Here is a 22,098-nt window from a genome sequence, read left to right as displayed (position 1 = left end):
AGGTATATATATGTGTGTGTCAGGTCCCTATAGGTATATATATATATATGTGTGTCAGGTCCCTATAGGTATATATATATATGTGTGTCAGGTCCCTATAGGTATATATATATGTGTGTGTCAGGTCCCTATAGGTATATATATGTGTGTGTCAGGTCCCTATAGGTATATATATATGTGTGTCAGGTCCCTATAGGTATATATATATGTGTGTCAGGTCCCTATAGGTATATATATATATGTGTGTCAGGTCCCTATAGGTATATATATATATGTGTGTCAGGTCCCTATAGGTATATATATATGTGTGTGTCAGGTCCCTATAGGTATATATATATATGTGTGTGTCAAGTCTCTATAGGTATATATATATATGTGTGTGTCAGGTCTCTATAGGTATATATATATATGTGTCAGGTCTCTATAGGTATATATATATATGTGTGTTAGGTCCCTATAGGTATATATATATGTGTGTCAGGTCCCTATAGGTATATATATGTGTGTCAGGTCCCTATAGGTATATATATGTGTGTCAGGTCCCTATAGGTGTATATATATATGTGTGTCAGGTCCCTATAGGTATATATATATATATATATATATGTGTGTCAGGTCCCTATAGGTATATATATGTGTGTGTGTCAGGTCCCTATAGGTATATATATGTGTGTGTGTCAGGTCCCTATAGGTATATATATATATGTGTGTCAGGTCCCTATAGGTATATATATGTGTGTCAGGTCCCTATAGGTATATATATATATGTGTCAGGTCCCTATAGGTATATATATGTGTGTGTGTCAGGTCCCTATAGGTATATATATGTGTGTGTGTCAGGTCCCTATAGGTATATATATATATGTGTGTCAGGTCCCTATAGGTATATATATGTGTGTCAGGTCCCTATAGGTATATATATGTGTGTGTGTGTCAGGTCCCTATAGGTATATATATATGTGTGTCAGGTCCCTATAGGTATATATATGTGTGTCAGGTCCCTATAGGTATATATATATGTGTGTCAGGTCCCTATAGGTATATATATGTGTGTCAGGTCCCTTGCCTCTGACTTGCTGCTCCAGACTCAGTATGACGGCCACGGCCTGATGCAGTATGAGCAGTTTGGTCTGTGGCTTGTCACTCTTCAGGTGCAGCTGCACCATGCGCCCCAGCTCCTTGAAAGCTTCGTTGATGTCTCGGACACGCAGCCGTTCCCGGGCGTTGTTGGCCATCCTACGTTCCTTCTCACGTTCGATCTTCTGCTCCGGTGACAAGTCCTCGTCGTCCGCGTTGCTGTGGGACCGATATAGGGGACTGATCAGCACCAGCGAAACCAACACTTACCCCCAGGCTTAGCCATTTTGAAAAACGCCACTACAATGGATGAAGCCGGGTGCAGTCTGAATCTCCGTTTATAGGATTTGTGATGCCTATTCATTTACTTGTGCAACTGACTGCACTGTAGATACAGTTCATTCAGAAATGATTGACCCTTTTTTTTCCACATTTAGTTGTTGTTACAGCCTGAATTTAAAATGTATTAAATTGAGAATATTTGTCACTGGTCTATCAAAGTGGAATTATGTTTTTTTTTATTTTAATTTTGTACAAATCTATTAAAAATGAATAGTTGAAATGTCTTGCGTCAATAAGTATTCAACCCCTTTGTTATGGCAAACCTTAATAAGTTCAGGAGGACACATGTGCTGAACAAATCACCAAATTAGTTGCATGGACTCACTCTGTGTTCAACAATAGTGTTTAACGTGATTTTTGAATGACCACCTCGTCTCTGTACCCCACACATACAATGATCTGTAAGGTCCCTCAGTCGAGCAGTGAATTTCAAACACAGATTCATTCACAAAGACCAGGGAGGTTTTCCAATGCCTCGCAAAGAAGGGCACCTGTTGGTAGATGGGTAATAAATCAAGCAGACCTTCTGAGCATGGTGAAGTTATTAATGACACTTTGGATGGTGTATCAATACACCCAGTCACTACAAAGATACAGGCGTCCTTCCTAACTCAGTTGCCGGAGAGGAAGGAAACCGCTCCGTGATTTCACCATGATACCGATGGTGACTTTAAAACAGTTACAGAGTTTAATGGCTGTCACAGGAGAAAACTGAGGATGGATCAACAACATTGTACTTACTCTACAATACTAACCTAATTGACTCAGTGAAAAGAAGGAAGCCTGTAAAGAATACACATATTCCAAAACATGCATCCTGTTTGCAACAAGGCACTAAAGTAAAACTGCAAATGATGAGTCAAAACAATTCACTTTTTGCCCTGAATTCAAAGCGTTATGTTTGGGGAAAATCCAATACAACACATCAGTGAGTACCACTCTTCATATTTTCTAGCATAGTGGTGGCTGCATCATGTTATGGGTATGCTTGTCATCGTTAAGGACTAGGGAGTTTTTCAGGAAAAAAAAGAAAAGGAATGCACAGGAAAAATCCCAGAGGAAAATCTGGTTCAGTCTGCTTTCCACCAGACACTGGGAGATGAATTCACCATTCAGCAGGAAAATAACCTAAAACACAAAGACAAATCTACACTGGGGTTGCTCACCAAGAAGACAGTAAATGTTCCTGAATGTTAAAACTCTGACTTAAATCTACTTGAAAATCTATGGCAAACATTTGACAATGGTTGTCTAGCAATGATCAACAACCAATTTGACAGAGTTTGAAGAATAAAAAATAATAATAACGGGCAAATGTTGCCCAATACAGATGTGGGATTGAGACTTACCCAGAAAGACTCACAGCTGTAATCACTGTCAAAGGTCAAGTATTGACTCAGGGGTCTGAATACTTGTTGTAAATTAAATATTTCTCCATTTCATTTTCTGTTAAATGTGGAAAACAACATTCCTTCGTCATGATGGAGTATTATATTATTATTATTGTTGTTATTATAATATTATTATTGTTGTTATTATTATATTACTATTATTGTTGTTATTATTATATTATTATTGTTATTATTATAATATTATTATTGTTATTATTGTTATTATTATTATTATTATATTACTATTATTGTTATTATTATAATATTATTATGATTGTTATTATTATATTATTATTGGTGTTGTTGTTATTATATTATTATTGTTGTTATTATTATGTTATTATTATTGTTATTATTTTATTATTATTGTTGTTATTTTTAATTATTATTATTGTTGGTATTATTAATTATTATTGGTGTTATTATTATATTATTATTATTATTATTATTAGTATATTATTGTTGTTATTATATTATTATTATTATTGTTGTTATTATATTATTATTATTGTTGTTGTTATTATTATATTATTATTATTGTTGTTATTATTATTTATTGTTGTTGTTGTTATTATTATTTATTATTATCATATAGTATTATTTGTAGATGGGTGAGAAAATAAATATCTTTAATTAATTTAAAATTCAGGCTGTTATACAACAAAATGTAGAATAACGTTTTTTAAATATATATAGTAGATGGTGTTGGAACCTGAAACAATTAATTTGCATCTATATTCAATTATCAATGCATCTATTTTCAATTATTCAATGCATCTATTTTCAATTATTCAATGCATCTATTTTCAATTATTCAATGCATCTATTTTCAATTATTCAATGCATCTATATTCAATTATCAATTCATCTATTTTCAATTATTCAATGCATCTATTTTCAATTATTCAATGCATCTATTTTCAATTATTCAATGCATCTATTTTCAATTATTCAATGCATCTATATTCAATTATCAATTCATCTATTTTCAATTATTCAATGCATCTATTTTCAATTATTCAATGCATCTATTTTCAATTATTCAATGCATCTATTTTCAATTATTCAATGCATCTATTTTCAATTATTCAATGCATCTATATTCAATTATCAATGCATCTATTTTCAATTATTCAATGCATCTATTTTCAATTATTCAATGCATCTATTTTCAATTATTCAATGCATCTATTTTCGATTATTCAATGCATCTATTTTCAAATCGTTAAAATGTTCAATTGTTTAATGCATCTATTTTCATTTGTTTAATAAATATATTTCAATCGTTCAATTAATATATTTTAAATTGTGTAATGCATCTATTTTCAATTGTTTAATGTATCTCTTTTCAATCATTCAGGGCATATATTTTCATGCCTTCAATGCATATAGACAGAGGGTGGGAGACATCTTTTTCCAATCGTTTCAGCACGATAATCTGGGGTTGGGTCCGAATTAGTCTGATTGGATCATTCCAGGTGGAAGGTCTATAAACGTTGTGATGTCACAGAGTTTATCCTGGGATGGGCTGAATTCCCCAAGTGCATTTTGGGAATGAGGAAGTGGGGATTCTACTCTGGTGTGTGAGAAACAGCTAAAACACGGCTCAAGGCCATGGACGGGACTGGGCCGCCTGGTTTCAGATACACTCGAAGGACGACATTTGGAGCAATCGATGTGTTCGTGAACCAGGGGAGGACGGCTCGTAATAATGTCTGGAACGGGCATCAAAACACGTGTGTTTGATGTATTCGATGCCATTCCACGGATTCCGCTCCAGCCTTTACCGCGAGCCCGTCCTCCCCCATTTAAAGTGCCACCAACCTGCATAGTGTACATATATACTGTGTGTGTGTGTGTGTGTGTGTACTGTATAATATGCGGGTTTATGTGATTGAAACTGCCATAACAGCTGTAATTGTAATTGGCTTTAAATGACTGTCATAATATGTATGTAGTCTATTGACTAGACAGGCCATAGCATGTCACAGTTCGCTATGTCAGTGAGGATATTTGAGTGTGTTTCACTTTGTAGATTATTCGTCTCTTTTTGTTGTTGTTTTTCGTTTTGTTTGTTTAGCTGTCTCCCAAATCACACTGTTCACTTCATCAAAATCCGTTGTTAGTGGAATTTAAATGAAGCGAACATTGCCGACACGGTTACCTAGATCTTGACCTATCAATAGACTTGAGGTCCTTGTTGTCGGACTCCTCCTTCTTGGTCTCCATAGACCTGGCATCCTGTAGGTTCTCATCCCCCTCATCCTCAGACTTGATCTCTGACGAGATGGACGAGGCGCTCTGGCCCTGGAGACCACTGGAGAGAGCTGGGGAGGGGGGAGGAGAGGGGGGGTGGAGAGAGTGGAGGAGAGGGGGGAGAGGAGAGGAAAGGAGATGGGGGAGGAAGGAGGAGAGGGGGGGAGGGGAGGAGAAGGGGGAGGGAGGAGAGAGTAGAGGAGAGGGGAGGAGAAGGGGGAGGGAGGAGAGAGTAGAGGAGAGGGGAGAGAAGAAGGGGGAGGGAGGAGAGTTGGGGGTGAGGAAAGAGGAGAGAGAGAATATATATATATATATATATTAAAGCCACAAACCATTTCTCAGCTAAACAACAGCCCCACCATTCAGTTTGTTCTTTTGGACATTTGAGACGTGAGGTTTATTCTAGTGGTGGTGACAGACAGACAAACAGACATACAGACATACATACAGACAGACAGACAGACAGACATACAGACATACAGACAGACAGACAGACAGACAATACTAGTGGTGCCAGACAGACAGACAGACAGACACTCCCCCTCCTCCCTCTGTCTCCCCCCTCCTCCCTCTGTCTCCCCCCTCCTCCCTCTGTCCCCCCCTCCTCCCCCCCTCCCTCTGTCTCCCCCTCCTCCCCCTGTCTCCCCCTCCTCCCTCTGTCTCCCCCTCCTCCCTCTGTCCCCCCCCTCCCCTCCTCCCCCTGTCTCCCCCTCCTCCCTCTGTCTCCCCCTCCTCCCTCTGTCCCCCCCCTCCTCCCCCCTCCCTCTGTCTCCCCCTCCTCCCTCTGTCTCCCCCTCCTCCCTCTGTCTCCCCCTCCTCCCCCTGTCTCCCCCTCCTCTCTCTGTCTCCCCCTCCTCTCTCTGTCTCCCCCCCTCCCCCTCCTCCCTCTGTCTCCTCCTCCTCCCTCTGTCTCCCCCTCCTCCCTCTGTCTCCCCCTCCTCCCCCTGTCTCCCCCTCCTCCTCCCTCCCCCTCCTCCCTCTATCCAGCTGGAGAATACAGCTGTCTCTTTGTTTGACGTCATTCTGTGGGCCGGTGCCAAAATTCCTGTCAACATAAAAACACTGTTCCCACACTCTCTCTCACACACACACACACACACACACACACACACACACACACACACACACACACACACACACACACACACACACACACACACACACACACACACACACACACACACTCTCTCTCTCTCTCTTGCACAGACACAGCCTCCCTCAAAATGCCCTCAATGTCTCGATCACAGTGAAGAAGAAAAACAAAATGGTGGCCTGGCTGCTGCCAGCTTCTATATGTGGAAGGAGACCAGGGGTGACTGAGAAACTAGAGGGAAGGAGACCAGAGGTGACTGAGACAGAGAAACTAGAGGGAAGGAGACCAGGGGTGACTGAGAAACTAGAGGGAAGGAGACCAGGGGTGACTGAGAAACTAGAGGGAAGGAGACCAGAGGTGACTGAGACAGAGAAACTAGAGGGAAGGAGACCAGGGGTGACTGAGAAACTAGAGGGAAGGAGACCAGAGGTGACTGAGACAGAGAAACTAGAGGGAAGGAGACCAGGGGTGACTGAGAAACTAGAGGAGACCAGGGGTGACTGAGAAACTAGAGGAGACCAGGGGTGACTGAGAAACTAGAGGGAAGGAGACCAGGGGTGACTGAGACAGAGAAACTAGAGGGAAGGAGACCAGGGGTGACTGAGAAACTAGAGGGAAGGAGACCAGAGGTGACTGAGACAGAGAAACTAGAGGGAAGGAGACCAGGGGTGACTGAGAAACTAGAGGGAAGGAGACCAGAGGTGACTGAGACAGAGAAACTAGAGGGAAGGAGACCAGGGGTGACTGAGACAGAGAAACTAGAGGGAAGGAGACCAGGGGTGACTGAGAAACTAGAGGGAAGGAGACCAGGGGTGACTGAGAAACTAGAGGGAAGGAGACCAGGGGTGACTGAGAAACTAGAGGGAAGGAGACCAGGGGTGACTGAGAAACTAGAGGGAAGGAGACCAGGGGTGACTGAGAAACTAGAGGAAGGAGACCAGGGGTGACGGAGAAACTAGAGGGAAGGAGACTAAAGCCACCATCCTGCTGTTAATGTCTCACTGTAATGTTGCCAACAACACTTTAATGGACATTATTTATAGAGCTAACCCCAGCTGCCTCGTTAGTGTGTGTGTGATACGTGCACGCTGTGTGAGAACGTGTGTGTGGTGACTCTATAAGACTGTTTCTCCAGTACATTTCTCTCTGAATTCTGTTTTATGGTGTTCAACACTCCATTAGGCAGTTGGTACCACTATGTGTGTGTGTATATGTGTGTGTGTGTGTGTGTGTATATGTGTGTGTGTGTGCGCGCGCTTGTGTGTGTATGTGTGTGTGTGTATATATGTGTGTGTGTGTGTGTGTGTATGTATATGTGTGCGTGTGTGTGTATATGTGTGCGTGTGTGTGTATATGTGTGCGTGTGTGTGTATATGTGTGCGTGTGTGTGTGTGTGTGTATATGTGTGCGTGTGTGTGTGTGTGTATGCAGTTGGCGAGGGCCTCAGGACCATACGATGCCAAGGAAGTAATTTCAAGTCTAAACAGATTTCGGGGCTAATTTGCTTCACAGAATCGGTCATATACAATTTCCTTTTACATTTTCATATTTTAAATATATTGGGTTCTCTCTGTTAAATCATAATTACTCACACATTTCAACTCCATGCTTGCCAAATTCACATATTTTATCGTTGGCAATGTAGAAGGAGGGGCTAACTAGCTCAATGAAAAAAAGCATAAATTAAATCTATTCAAATTATTTTCTTCATAATGAGATGTTTCAGATTTGTGGCTGTGTTGTATACTAGAATAACTCTCTGCTAATTTGTCTCTGTGGGTGACATAGTATGTTATATGGACCAGGTAACTGTGGGAGTCCTGGAATGCTCCCTACACCACAGAATACCTGCTACAGCCGTACACTGTGACCTCGACACACACACACCAACCAGCCCCCTTCTCTCCCCCCCCCCCTCCTTTACTCACCCCGGTATGAATCAGTCTGGTTGAGATCTGGTGACGTGGCAGACTGCTGGGGCAGCTGGGGGACTGGCACTTGGTTGGGTCTGATGGGATGGCTGCCAAGCATGCCCACGCTACCATCTTCCCTGTGAGAGCCCACCTGCAGGGAATCAGAGAGAGAGAGCGAGAGACAGACAGAGAGAGAGAGAGAGAGAGAGAGAGAGAGACAGAGACAGAGACAGAGAGAGAGAGAGAGACAGAGAGAGAGAGAGACAGAAAGAGATAGAGAGAGAGAAAGAGACAGAGAGAGAGAAAGAGACAGAGAGAGAGAAAGAGACAGAGAGAGAGAGAGACAGAGAGAGAGACAGAGAGAGACAGAGAGAGAGAGAGAGAGAGAGAGAGAGACAGAGAGAGACAGAGACAGAGAGAGAGACAGAGAGAGAGAGAGACAGAAAGAGACAGAGAGAGAAAGAGACAGAGAGAGAGACAGAGAGAGACAGAGAGAGAGACAGAGAGAGAGAGAGAAAGAGACAGAGAGAGAGACAGAGAGAGACAGAGAGAGAGACAGAGAGAGAGAGAGAGACAGAGAGAGAGAGAGAGACAGAAAGAGACAGAGAGAGACAGAGAGAGAGAGAGAGAGAGACAGAGAGAGAGACAGAGACAGAGAGACAGAGAGAGAGAGAGAGAGACAGAAAGAGACAGAGAGAGAGAAAGAGACAGAGACAGAGAGAGACAGAGAGAGAGAGAGAGAGAGAGAGAGACAGAGAGAGAGACAGAGAGAGACAGAGAGAGAGAGAGAGAGACAGACATAGGGAGGGGAAAAGAAGTTCAAGTCAGGACGGGTACAACTCAAACGTCACAGACATAGACCCCTGAATACACACAGCAGCTCAAATTCATTCCTGTATTGAATAATATTACTAGCTAACGTATGAGTCCAGCTTCATAAATATGATTCATTCATCTAATGGAAAGAGGAGGAAGGGAAGTGCTACTAAGGTACACAATAGTACATCTTGGTAGACAGAAGGGGCTCTTTGGTAACAGGGGTGAATTGGGCATCAAAAAGAAAGGAGGACCAAGGATAGAATAGAAACAACGCTTTCGGCCGTGCAGCCGAAACGCATCGGATTTAAAAACGTTGTTTCCATTTAACGATGCCATACAAAAAACAGGCATTTTAATGAATTATATGAAGAGGGCCTTGGTGCTCCTTTCTTTTTCGTTCATCTATTGAATACGAATACTAGTTGTGAGTTAAACTTCATAAATAGGATGGATTCATGTTTTTTCCTTATCGTCATGGAACATGGAACATCCTGGTACCGTGGCAACCGTGATAAACATCCTCCAAGTCATTCCCTACCTCCTTTCACCCTTCCCTCTCTACTCATTCCTCCTCTCCTGCTCCTTCTTCCCTAGATGTGTACTACTGCTGTTGACCTGCAGAGGGCAGCCTCCCCCTGTGTGTATCACAGAGTCGATCCAGTCCTAGTCTACACACACACACACACACACACGTCTTGCTGAGAAAACTTGGGGGGACAAATAAAATCCCCTAATTTGGCCTGCGGTCCGCCAGTTGGAGAACCCGGATCTATTTCCTTCCTCCCATTTCCTGTCTATTCCTCTACATTCACTAAAACCTGGCAGTAATAGTGAAGCCGCTCAGATCCGTTCAGGCAGGTAAAATATAAAACACTCTCTCTCGCAGGGAGCCTCTCTCTCCTCAGCGGAGCTCAGTGATTCCCATCCATCTGTCTACTATCATGTCCGCCAACACAACTGACAATTATCTTAATACCCATATGTTTAATTGTGGGGCTCCTATTCCCCTGACGGATCCTCTAGATCCAGCAGGAAATGACATTTGGCACAAGTTTCTCTCTCTCTCTTCCTCTCTGTCTCTCTCTCTCTCTTTCTCTGTCTCTCTCTCTTCCTCTCTCTCTCTCACTGTCTCTCTCTCTCTATCTCTCGCTCTCTCTCTGTCTATCTTTCTCTCTCAATTCAATTCAATTCAAGGGCTTTATCTCTCTCTCTCTCTCTCTCTCTCTCTCACGTTGTACAGTGTAATACAATTGGAGGACCAGTCTATTTTCTCTCTATCTCCCTGTTTCTTCTCTCTATCTCCCTGTTTCTTCTCTCTATCTCCCTGTCTCTTCTCTCTATCTCCCTGTCTCTTCTCTCTATCTCCCTGTTTCTTCTCTCTATCTCCCTGTCTCTTCTCTCTATCTCCCTGTCTCTTCTCTCTATCTCCCTGTCTCTTCTCTCTATCTCCCTGTTTCTTCTCTCTATCTCCCTGTCTCTTCTCTCTATCTCCCTGTCTCTTCTCTCTATCTCCCTGTCTCTTCTCTCTATCTCCCTGTCTCTTCTCTCTATCTCCCTGTCTCTTCTCTCTATCTCCCTGTCTCTTCTCTCTATCTCCCTGTCTCTTCTCTCTATCACCCTGTCTCTTCTCTCTATCTCCCTGTCTCTTCTCTCTATCTCCCTGTTTCTTCTCTCTATCTCCCTGTTTCTTCTCTCTATCTCCCTGTCTCTTCTCTCTATCTCCCTGTCTTGTTTGTAATTCCAGCTAAGCCTCTGACAGCTCAGCTCGAGACACCTCCCTGCTTGATGCAAATATCAGAAAATGTCGAGCGGCTTTGTGGGGAGCGTACCGGCAGGGAGAGGGAGAGGGAAACGTTCCAAGCCGGCTGCGTTTGTTTGCTTCTCGTCTTTCATCACAAAACAAACCCCAAATGCAAAATGGCACCATCCTGGCTGGGGATAGAAGGATCTGGCGTACATATTTAATAAAGGTTTTATATTTTAAAACTCTGCTAAATTAGTATGATGATGTGAGTGGGGCGGCTTACAAAGCGTGAGGGGGAGGCTGGGGAGTGTGTGTGGGTGTGTGTGTGTGTGTGTGTGTGTGTGTGTGTGTGGGCGGCTAGGGAGATGGGTTCCCAGTGTCACCCTGTCATCTGTGCCACTATAAATCAGGAAGATGGCGATTCACAGTCCCCAATGTCTGTCTCTCGGCCTGCTTCCTGTCTGTCGCTCTGTCCGTCTGTCCGTCTGTCTGTCTGTCTGTCTGTCTGTCTGTCTGTCTGTCTGTCTGTCTGTCTGTCTGTCTGTCTGAGGTACTCTGATTATACAGGAAGGAGATAGAAGGAACAGTTTCCAGGTTATGTTTGGGGTGGCAGGTAGCCTAGTGGTTAGAGTGTAGAGGAGGCAGGTAGCCTAGTGGTTATAGTGTAGAGGTGGCAGGGTAGCCTAGTGGTTAGAGTGTAGAGGAGGCAGGGTAGCCTAGTGGTTAGAGTGTAGAGGAGGCAGGTAGCCTAGTGGTTAGAGTGTAGAGGTGGCAGGTAGCCTAGTGGTTAGAGTGTAGAGGAGGCAGGTAGCCTAGTGGTTAGAGTGTAGAGGAGGCAGGTAGCCTAGTGGTTAGAGTGTAGAGGAGGCAGGTAGCCTAGTGGTTAGAGTGTAGAGGAGGCAGGTAGCCTAGTGGTTAGAGTGTAGAGGTGGCAGGTAGCCTAGTGGTTAGAGTGTAGAGGAGGCAGGGTAGCCTAGTGGTTAGAGTGTAGAGGAGGCAGGTAGCCTAGTGGTTAGAGGAGGCAGGTAGCCTAGTGGTTAGAGTGTAGAGGTGTAGGCAGGTAGCCTAGTGGTTAGAGTGTAGAGGAGGCAGGTAGCCTAGTGGTTAGAGTGTAGAGGAGGCAGGTAGCCTAGTGGTTAGAGTGTAGAGGAGGCAGGTAGCCTAGTGGTTAGAGTGTAGAGGAGGCAGGTAGCCTAGTGGTTAGAGTGTAGAGGAGGCAGGTACCCTAGTGGTTAGAGTGTAGAGGAGGCAGGTAGCCTAGTGGTTAGAGTGTAGAGGTGGCAGGTAGCCTAGTGGTTAGAGTGTAGGGGAGGCAGGTAGCCTAGTGGTTAGAGTGTAGAGGAGGCAGGTAGCCTAGTGGTTAGAGTGTAGGGGAGGCAGGTAGCCTAGTGGTTAGAGTGGCAGGTAGAGGAGGCAGGTAGCCTAGTGGTTAGAGTGTAGAGGAGGCAGGTAGCCTAGTGGTTAGAGTGTAGAGGAGGCAGGTAGCCTAGTGGTTAGAGTGTAGAGGAGGCAGGTAGCCTAGTGGTTAGAGTTAGAGGTGAGCCAGGTAGGGTTAGGCAGGTAGCCTAGTGGTTAGAGTGTAGAGGAGGCAGGTAGCCTAGTGGTTAGAGTGTAGAGGTGGCAGGTAGACTAGTGGTTAGAGCCCTAGTCAGTCAGTAAGAGCTGTTGACGTTAGCAACCAACCCTACAGTCAGTCAGTAAGAGCTACAGTTGATTTGCCTGGTTTTGTGGGAAATAAAGCGATAGGGCCAGAGGGTTTTGAACAATCCACTTGTCTGTATTTTGTAGGAAATGTATTAAGCAGCACACCCTGAAGTCCTGTAACCCTGTAGTCCTGTAACCCTGTAACCCTGTAGTCCTGTAACCCTGTAGTCCTGTAACCCTGTAACCCTGTAGTCCTGTAACCCTGTAGTCCTGTAACCCTGTAGTCATGTAACCCTGTAACCCCTGTAACCCTCCTGTAACCCTGTAGTCCTGTAACCCTGTAACCCTGTAGTCCTGTAACCCTGTAGTCCTGTAACCCTGTAGTCCTGTAACCCTGTAACCCTGTAGTCCTGTAACCCTGTAGTCCTGTAACCCTGTAACCCTGTAATCCTGTAACCCTGTAGTCCTGTAACCCTGTAGTCCTGTAACCCTGTAACCCTGTAGTCCTGTAACCCTGTAGTCCTGTAACCCTGTAGTCCTGTAACCCTGTAACCCCCTGTAGTCCCTGTAACCTGTAACCCTGTAACCCTGTCCTGTAACCCTGTAGTCCTGTAACCCTGTAGTCATGTAACCCTGTAACCCTGTAGTCCTGTAACCCTGTAGTCCTGTAACCCTGTAGTCCTGTAACCCTGTAACCCTGTAGTCCTGTAACCCTGTAGTCCTGTAACCCTGTAGTCCTGTAACCCTGTAGTCCTGTAGTCCTGTAACCCTGTAGTCCTGTAGTCCTGTAACCCTGTAGTCCTGTAACCCTGTAACCCTGTAACCCTGTAGTCCTGTAGTCCTGTAACCCTGTAGTCCTGTAACCCTGTAGTCCTGTAACCCTGTAGTCCTGTAACCCTGTAGTCCTGTAACCCTGAAGTCCTGTAGTCCTGTAACCCTGTAGTCCTGTAACCCTGTAGTCCTGTAACCCTGTCCTGTAGTCCTGTAACCTGTAGTCCTGTAACCCTGTAACCCTGTAGTCATGTAACCCTGTAGTCCTGTAACCCTGTAGTCCTGTAACCCTGTAGTCCTGTAACCCTGTAGTCCTGTAGTCCTGTAACCCTGTAACCCTGTAGTCCTGTAACCCTGTAACCCTGTAGTCCTGTAACCCTGTAGTCATGTAACCCTGTAGTCATGTAGTCCTGTAACCCTGAAGTCCTGTAACCCTGTAGTCCTGTAACCCTGTAGTCCTGTAACCCTGTAGTCCTGTAACCCTGTAGTCCCGTAACCCTGTAGTCCTGTAGTCATGTAACCCTGTAGTCCTGTAACCCTGTAGTCCTGTAGTCCTGTAACCCTGTAGTCCTGTAACCCTGTAAACCCGTAACCCTGTAGTCCTGTAGTCCTGTAACCCTGTAGTCCTGTAACCCTGTAGTCCTGTAACCCTGTAGTCCTGTAGTCCTGTAACCCTGTAGTCCTGTAACCCTGTAACCCTGTAGTCCTGTAGCCCTGTAGTGCTGTAACCCTGTAGGCCTGTGTTGATGAGACACGTGACAGACAGGAGCAGATGGCATCATGGCGTTCTGCACTAATGCTGTTAACGCTCGCCTGGATCGGTGGCCCCCCCCGTGGGCCCCCCCGTGGCTCCGACCCCCCCCCCCCCCCCAGAGCATAGTACAGTACCTTCATCTCAGGACAAGCACGCATGGAGCCCCTGGTTGACTGCCTCAGAGCACAGTACAACACCTCAATGTGTACCCCTGTCAGATCCTGGCTGCTCCCCCACTACCCACAACCCATCTCCCTGGTATGGATCGGCTACCTGACTCCCCTGGCTGCTCCGTCTCATATTACAGCACCTCCGCCTCAACGGCTCAGTCTCAGGTAGGCAGGGCAAGGAGAAACCAGGGGCCCTGATTCCCAATGTGTCAGCCAGAGCCCCAGGAACAGCCCACGTGAAGATTCATTAGCAGCTAGCCTTAGTTATCCTTAGTTAGCCTCTTGCTGATCTGTAGGTAAGCACCGTGGTCTTGTAGTGGATGCAAGCTTCTACTGGAAGCCAGTGGAGGAGCGGGGTGACATGAGACAGGCGAGTTGTAGGGGTTCGATGGCACAAGCAGGGAGCCCAGCTAACAGCGGGTTGCAGTGGGTTCCATGGCACAAGCAGGGAGCCCAGCTAACAGCGGGTTGCAGTGGGTTCCATGGCACAAGCAGGGAGCCCAGCTAACAGCGGGTTGCAGTGGGTTCCATGGCACAAGCAGGGAGCCCAGCTAACAGCGGGTTGCAGTGGTCCAGACAGGAGAGGACCAGTGCCAGGATTAGGCATGTGTCATAGTTATAGTTTATAACAGTTTATAACAGTTTATAATAGTTTATAATAGTTTATAACAGTTTATAACAGTTTATAACAGTTTATAATAGTTCATAAAAGTTTATAATAGTTTATAATAGTTTATAATACTTTATAATAGTTTATAACAGTTTATAATAGTTTATAATAGTTTATAATAGTCTATAATAGTTTATAACAGTTTATAACAGTTTATAACAGTTTACAATAGTTTAGAATATTTTACAATAGTTTAGAATATTTTACAATAGTTTAGAATATTTTATAATAGTTTAGAATATTGTATAATAGTTTAGAATATTTTATAATAGTTTAGAATATTTTATAATAGTTTAGAATACTTTATAATAGTTTAGAATATTTTATAATAGTTTAGAATATTTTATAATAGTTTAGAATATTTTATAATAGTTTAGAATATTTTATAATAGTTTAGAATATTTTATAATAGTTTAGAATACTTTATAATAGTTTAGAATATTTTATAATAGTTTAGAATATTTTATAATAGTTTAGAATATTTTATAATAGTTTAGAATACTTTATAATAGTTTAGAATACTTTAGCAGGATGTTTAATTTGGCTAAAGAGATGTTCTGTTCTGTCTGGTTCGTGCCAAAGCAGGGATCATTGTTCTCAGGCTCAGTACTTTATTAAACCAAACACAAACATCTGTCATCTCGAAATGTCCTAAAAAGATCTTTAACCCCCCCCCCCAGGTCATTACCTCGAGAGACGAATGGCACATCACCTCCAGAGGTGAGCTTACCAGAATTATCATCTCGAGAGGTGAAAGATCATCAAATTTCACCTCTGGAGGTGTCAGTCAGCCTCACTCTCTCTTTTTTCTCTGTCTCTGTTCTCTCTCTCTGGTCTCTCTCTCTCTGTTCTCTCTCTCTCTGTTCTCTGTCTCTTTTTTCTCTGTCTCTTTTTTCTCTGTCTCTGTTCTCTCTCTCTCTGTTCTCTCTCTCTGTTCTCTCTCTCTCTGTTCTCTCTCTCTCTGTCTCTGTTCTCTCTCTCTCTGTCTCTGTTCTCTCTCTCTCTGTTCTCTCTGTTGTCTTTGTCTCTGTTCTCTCTCTCTCTCTGTTCTCTCTCTCTCTGTCTCTGTTCTCTCTCATCTCTTTATCTCTTTCTTTTTTCTGTTTCTCACTAGCTCCCTCTCTCTCTGTTGCTTCATTTCTCCTTCTCATCTCTTTCTCTCTTACGCCAGCCTCTCTCGCTACCCAAGCCCAGCTTCGTCAGGCAGCCTCAGTGTAGCACAGCTGCTAACAATTTGGATGTGCAGATGTAGCATCTTTAAATGCTAATTCAATTAAAAGAGAGGAGCTATTTCAATACTGAGCTGTCTTGAAGAGGAGAGGAGGAGAGGAAGAGGAGAAGGAGGGGAGGAGGAGTGTTGGAGAAGGAGGGGAGGGCAGGATGCTGTGCAAGTCAAGGAGCCGCTGACACACAAACACACATGCCAGTACAAGGAAAGTGACTTTGTGCATGTTTGTGTGTGTGTGTGTGTGTGTGTGTGTGTGTGTTAGTGGTGTGTGTGTTAGTGGTGTGTGTGTTAGTATGTGTGTGTGTGTGTGTTAGTGTGTGTGTGTTAGTGTGTGAGTGTGTTAGTGTGTGTGTGTGTGTTAGTGCGTGTGTGTGTGTGTTAGTGTGTGTGGTGTGTCTGTGTGTGTGCTAGTGTGTGTTAGTGTGTGTTAGTGTGTGTGTGTTAGTGTGTGTTAGGTGTGTGTGTGTGTGTGTGTTAGTGGTAGTTTGTAAGTCAACTTTGTCTACAATTAGATACATGCAGCTTCTCTTCTGTCGTTATACTACCCCCCCCCCCCCCGCCCAACCGGCGTGTGTGTGTGTTAGTGTGTGTGTGTGTGTGTTAGTGTGTGTGTGTGTGTGTTAGTGTGTGTGTGTGTGTGTTAGTGTATGAGTGTGTGAGTGTGTTAGTGTGTGTGTGTGTGTGTGTGTGTGTGTGTGTGTGTGTGTGTGTGTGTGTGTGTGTGTGTGTGTGTGTGTGTGTGTGTGTGTGAAAAAGAGAGAGTACAAGTGCTGTATTCAACTTGTGATTGTAAATTGTAAATGTGTGAATTTTATAGCAACAAAAAATGTAGATGTTTCCGTGAGTCTCATCCCCATCTCCCCGTCTCATCCCTCTCTCCCCGTCTCATCCCCTTCTCCCCGTCTCATCCCTCTCTCCCGTCTCATCCCTCTCTCCCCGTCTCATCCCTCTCTCCCGTCTCATCCCTCTCTCCCCGTCTCATCCCTCTCTCCCGTCTCATCCCCCTCTCCCCGTCTCATCCCCCTCTCCCCGTCTCATCCCTCTCTCCCGTCTCATCCCTCTCTCCCCGTCTCATCCCTCTCTCCCCGTCTCATCCCTCTCTCCCCGTCTCATCCCTCTCTCCCGTCTCATCCCTCTCTCCCGTCTCATCCCTCTCTCCCCGTCTCATCCCTCTCTCCCCGTCTCATCCCTCTCTCCCCGTCTCATCCCTCTCTCCCCGTCTCATCCCTCTCTCCCGTCTCATCCCTCTCTCCCGTCTCATCCCTCTCTCCCCGTCTCATCCCTCTCTCCCCGTCTCATCCCTCTCTCCCCGTCTCATCCCTCTCTCCCCGTCTCATCCCTCTCTCCCCGTCTCATCCCTCTCTCCCCGTCTCATCCCTCTCTCCCCGTCTCATCCCCCTCTCCCCGTCTCATCCCCCTCTCCCGTCTCATCCCTCTATCCTTGTCTCATCCCTCTCTCCCCGTCTCATCCCTCTCTCCCCGTCTCATCCCTCTCTCCCCGTCTCATCCCTCTCTCCCCGTCTCATCCCTCTCTCCCCGTCTCATCCCCCTCTCCCGTCTCATCCCTCTATCCCTGTCTCATCCCTCTCTCCCCGTCTCATCCCTCTCTCCCCGTCTCATCCCCCTCTCCCCGTCTCATCCCCCTCTCCCCGTCTCATCCCCCTCTCCCGTCTCATCCCTCTCTCCCCCGTCTCATCCCTCTCCCCCGTCTCATCCCCCTCTCCCCGTCTCATCCCTCTCTCCCCGTCTCATCCCCCTCTCCCCGTCTCATCCCCCTCTCCCCGTCTCATCCCCCTCTCCCCGTCTCATCCCTCTCCCCGTCTCATCCCTCTCCCCGTCTCATCCCTCTCTCCCGTCTCATCCCTCTCTCCCCGTCTCATCCCCCTCTCCCGTCTCATCCCTCTCTCCCCGTCTCATCCCTCTCTCCCGTCTCATCCCTCTCTCCCTGTCTCATCCCTCTCTCCCCGTCTCATCCCTCTCTCCCCGTCTCATCCCTCTCTCCCCGTCTCATCCCTCTCTCCCCGTCTCATCCCTCTCTCCCCGTCTCATCCCTCTCTCCCGTCTCATCCCTCTCTCCCGTCTCATCCCTCTCTCCCGTCTCATCCCTCTCTCCCCGTCTCATACCTCTCTCCCCGTCTCATACCACTCTCCCGTCTCATCCCTCTCTCCCCGTCTCATCCCTCTCTCCCAGTCTCATCCCTCTCTCCCCGTCTCATCCCTCTCTCCCCGTCTCATCCCCCTCTCTCCCGTCTCATCCCTCTCTCCCCGTCTCATCCCTCTCTCCCGTATCATCCCTCTCTCCCCATCTCATCCCTCTCTCCCGTCTCATCCATCTCTCCCCGTCTCATCCCTCTCTCCCGTCTCATCCCTCTCTCCCGTCTCATCCCTCTCTCCCGTCTCATCCCTCTCTCCCAGTCTCATCCCTCTCTCCCGTCTCATCCCTCTCTCCCGTCTCATCCCTCTCCCCCGTCTCATCCCTCTCTCCCGTCTCATCCCTCTCTCCCAGTCTCATCCCTCTCTCCCGTCTCATCCCTCTCTCCCGTCTCATCCCTCTCTCCCCGTCTCATCCCTCTCTCCCCGTCTCATCCCTCTCTCCCGTCTCATCCCTCTCTCCCAGTCTCATCCCTCTCTCCCGTCTCATCCCTCTCTCCCCCGTCTCATCCCTCTCTCCCGTCTCATCCCTCTCTCCCGTCTCATCCCTCTCTCCCGTCTCATCCCTCTCTCCCCCGTCTCATCCCTCTCCCCCGTCTCATCCCTCTCTCCCCGTCTCATCCCTCTCTCCCCGCCTCATCCCTCTCTCCCCCCGTCTCATCCCTCTCTCCCGTCTCATCCCTCTCTCCCCCGTCTCATCCCTCTCTCCCCGTCTCATCCCTCTCTCCCCGTCTCATCCCTCTCTCCCCGTCTCATCCCTCTCCCCGTCTCATCCCTCTCTCCCCGTCTCATCCCTCTCTCCCCCCGTCTCATCCCTCTCTCCCCGTCTCATCCCTCTCTCCCGTCTCATCCCTCTCTCCCCGTCTCATCCCTCTCTCCCCGTCTCATCCCCTCTCCCCGTCTCATCCCTCCTCCCCCGTCTCATCCCTCTCTCCCCGTCTCATCCCTCTCTCCCCGTCTCATCCCTCTCTCCCCCGTCTCATCCCCCTCTCCCGTCTCATCCCTCTATCCCTGTCTCATCCCTCTCTCCCCGTCTCATCCCTCTCTCCCCGTCTCATCCCCTCTCCCCCGTCTCATCCCCTCTCCCCCGTCTCATCCCCTCTCCCGTCTCATCCCCCTCTCCCCGTCTCATCCCTCTCCCCGTCTCATCCCCCTCTCCCCGTCTCATCCCTCTCTCCCCGTCTCATCCCCTCTCCCCGTCTCATCCCCTCTCCCCGTCTCATCCCCTCTCCCCGTCTCATCCCTCTCCCCGTCTCATCCCTCTCTCCCCGTCTCATCCCTCTCTCCCGTCTCATCCCTCTCTCCCCGTCTCATCCCCTCTCCCCGTCTCATCCCTCTCTCCCCGTCTCATCCCTCTCTCCCGTCTCATCCCTCTCTCCCTGTCTCATCCCTCTCTCCCCGTCTCATCCCTCTCTCCCCGTCTCATCCCTCTCTCCCCGTCTCATCCCTCTCTCCCCGTCTCATCCCTCTCTCCCGTCTCATCCCTCTCTCCCCGTCTCATCCCTCTCTCCCGTCTCATCCCTCTCTCCCCGTCTCATACCTCTCTCCCCGTCTCATACCACTCTTCCGTCTCATCCCTCTCTCCCCGTCTCATCCCTCTCTCCCAGTCTCATCCCTCTCTCCCATCTCATCCCTCTCTCCCCGTCTCATCCCCCTCTCTCCCGTCTCATCCCTCTCTCCCCGTCTCATCCCTCTCTCCCGTCTCATCCCTCTCTCCCCATCTCATCCCTCTCTCCCGTCTCATCCATCTCTCCCCGTCTCATCCCTCTCTCCCGTCTCATCCCTCTCTCCCGTCTCATCCCTCTCTCCCGTCTCATCCCTCTCTCCCAGTCTCATCCCTCTCTCCCCGTCTCATCCCTCTCCCCCGTCTCATCCCTCTCTCCCGTCTCATCCCTCTCTCCCGTCTCATCCCTCTCTCCCAGTCTCATCCCTCTCTCCCGTCTCATCCCTCTCTCCCGTCTCATCCATCTCTCCCCGTCTCATCCCTCTCTCCCGTCTCATCCCTCTCTCCCGTCTCATCCCTCTCTCCCAGTCTCATCCCTCTCTCCCGTCTCATCCCTCTCTCCCGTCTCATCCCTCTCTCCCGTCTCATCCCTCTCTCCCGTCTCATCCCTCTCTCCCGTCTCATCCCTCTCTCCCGTCTCATCCCTCTCTCCCTGTCTCATCCCTCTCTCCCTGTCTCATCCCCCTCTCCCGTCTCATCCCTGTCTCATCCCTCTCTCCCGTCTCATCCCTCTCTCCCCGTCTCATCCCTGTCTCTCCCCGTCTCATCCCTCTCTCCCCGTCTCATCCCTCTCTCCCTGTCTCATCCCTGTCTCATCCCTCTCCCTGTCTCATGCAGAAGGAGGGCTATGAGCCATGATTTCCATGTTTCATGTCAGAGTTGTTTCAGGAACATAAACGAGACCAGATTACGACAAAGATTAGGAAGAATATGTTATCTTTCATCATCCGTAACTCTACCTCACTAAAATCTCACACTGACTGTGTGTGTGTGTGTGTGTGTGTGTGTGTGTGTGTGTGTGTGTGTGTGTGTGTGTGAAGTTAGATTACAGGCTCACATAAAGGGGCTTTAAACCATGGCTGTTTAGATGACTTGAGCCCGACAGATCTGATCTGTCTCTTTCTTGGACCTGGGAAGTCGGGTTGTATCACTGAGTAGGTTTGCCTGCTATTGATACCAGTAACGTACAGCATCAAGCTGTTGGCTGGCCATTGTTACAGGACAGTGATGTGTCTGGTTGTTACCATACGGGACAGTGATGTGTCTGGTTGTTACCATACAGGACAGTGATGTGTCTGGTTGTTACCATACAGGACAGTGATGTGTCTGGTTGTTACCATACAGAACAGTTATGTGTCTGGTTGTTACCAGGCCTGTTACAGGACAGTGATGTGTCTGGTTGTTACCATACAGGACAGTGATGTGTCTGGTTGTTACCATACAGGACAGTGATGTGTCTGGTTGTTACCATACAGGACAGTGATGTGTCTGGTTGTTACCATACAGAACAGTGATGTGTCTGGTTGTTACCAGGCCTGTTACAGGACAGTGATGTGTCTGGTTGTTACCATACGGGACAGTGATGTGTCTGGTTGTTACCAGGCCTGTTACAGGACAGTGATGTGTCTGGTTGTTACCATACAGGACAGTGATGTGTCTGGTTGTTACCATACAGGACAGTGATGTGTCTGGTTGTTACCATACAGGACAGTGATGTGTCTGGCTGTTACCAGGCCTGTTACAGGACAGTGATGTGTCTGGTTGTTACCATACAGGACAGTGATGTGTCTGGTTGTTACCATACGGGACAGTGATGTGTCTGGTTGTTACCATACAGGACAGTGATGTGTCTGGTTGTTACCATACAGGACAGTGATGTGTCTGGTTGTTACCATACAGGACAGTGATGTGTCTGGTTGTTACCAGGCCTGTTACAGGACAGTGATGTGTCTGGTTGTTACCATACAGGACAGTGATGTGTCTGGTTGTTACCAGGCCTGTTACAGGACAGTGATGTGTCTGGTTGTTACCATACAGGACAGTGATGTGTCTGGTTGTTACCATACAGGACAGTGATGTGTCTGGTTGTTACCAGGCCTGTTACAGGACAGTGATGTGTCTGGTTGTTACCAGGCCTGTTACAGGACAGTGATGTGTCTGGTTGTTACCATACAGGACAGTGATGTGTCTGGTTGTTACCATACGGGACAGTGATGTGTCTGGTTGTTACCAGGCCTGTTACAGGACAGTGATGTGTCTGGTTGTTACCATACGGGACAGTGATGTGTCTGGTTGTTACCAGGCCTGTTACAGGACAGTGATGTGTCTGGTTGTTACCAGGCCTGTTACAGGACAGTGATGTGTCTGGTTGTTACCATACAGGACAGTGATGTGTCTGGTTGTTACCATACAGGACAGTGATGTGTCTGGTTGTTACCATACGGGACAGTGATGTGTCTGGTTGTTACCAGGCCTGTTACAGGACAGTGATGTGTCTGGTTGTTACCATACGGGACAGTGATGTGTCTGGTTGTTACCAGGCCTGTTACAGGACAGTGATGTGTCTGGTTG

General features: G+C 47.2%; 1 protein-coding gene across 14 annotated transcripts in view; it reads right to left on the bottom strand.

Annotated features, from left to right (window-relative positions):
* The window catches only part of tcf4 (transcription factor 4), a 525,031-nt gene that overhangs the window by 11,795 nt on the left and 491,138 nt on the right, over nt 1–22,098 (bottom strand). For 7 of the 14 annotated variants that reach the window (XM_064977265.1, XM_064977266.1, XM_064977263.1 and 4 more), the window contains 3 exons: nt 8,088–8,223; nt 4,975–5,137; nt 1,067–1,296 (listed from right to left, as the gene is read on the bottom strand). In XM_064977265.1, coding sequence (XP_064833337.1) covers nt 1,067–1,296; nt 4,975–5,137; nt 8,088–8,223 — 529 coding nt within the window. The other 7 variants (XM_064977267.1, XM_064977264.1, XM_064977271.1 and 4 more) reach the window with 3 other exon arrangements.

The sequence above is a fragment of the Oncorhynchus masou genome, chromosome 11 (assembly GCF_036934945.1).
Source record: "Oncorhynchus masou masou isolate Uvic2021 chromosome 11, UVic_Omas_1.1, whole genome shotgun sequence".
NCBI lineage: Eukaryota > Metazoa > Chordata > Actinopteri > Salmoniformes > Salmonidae > Oncorhynchus > Oncorhynchus masou.
Note: the sequence above shows the minus strand (reverse complement) of the source record. Positions and strands in the feature narration are given on the sequence as shown.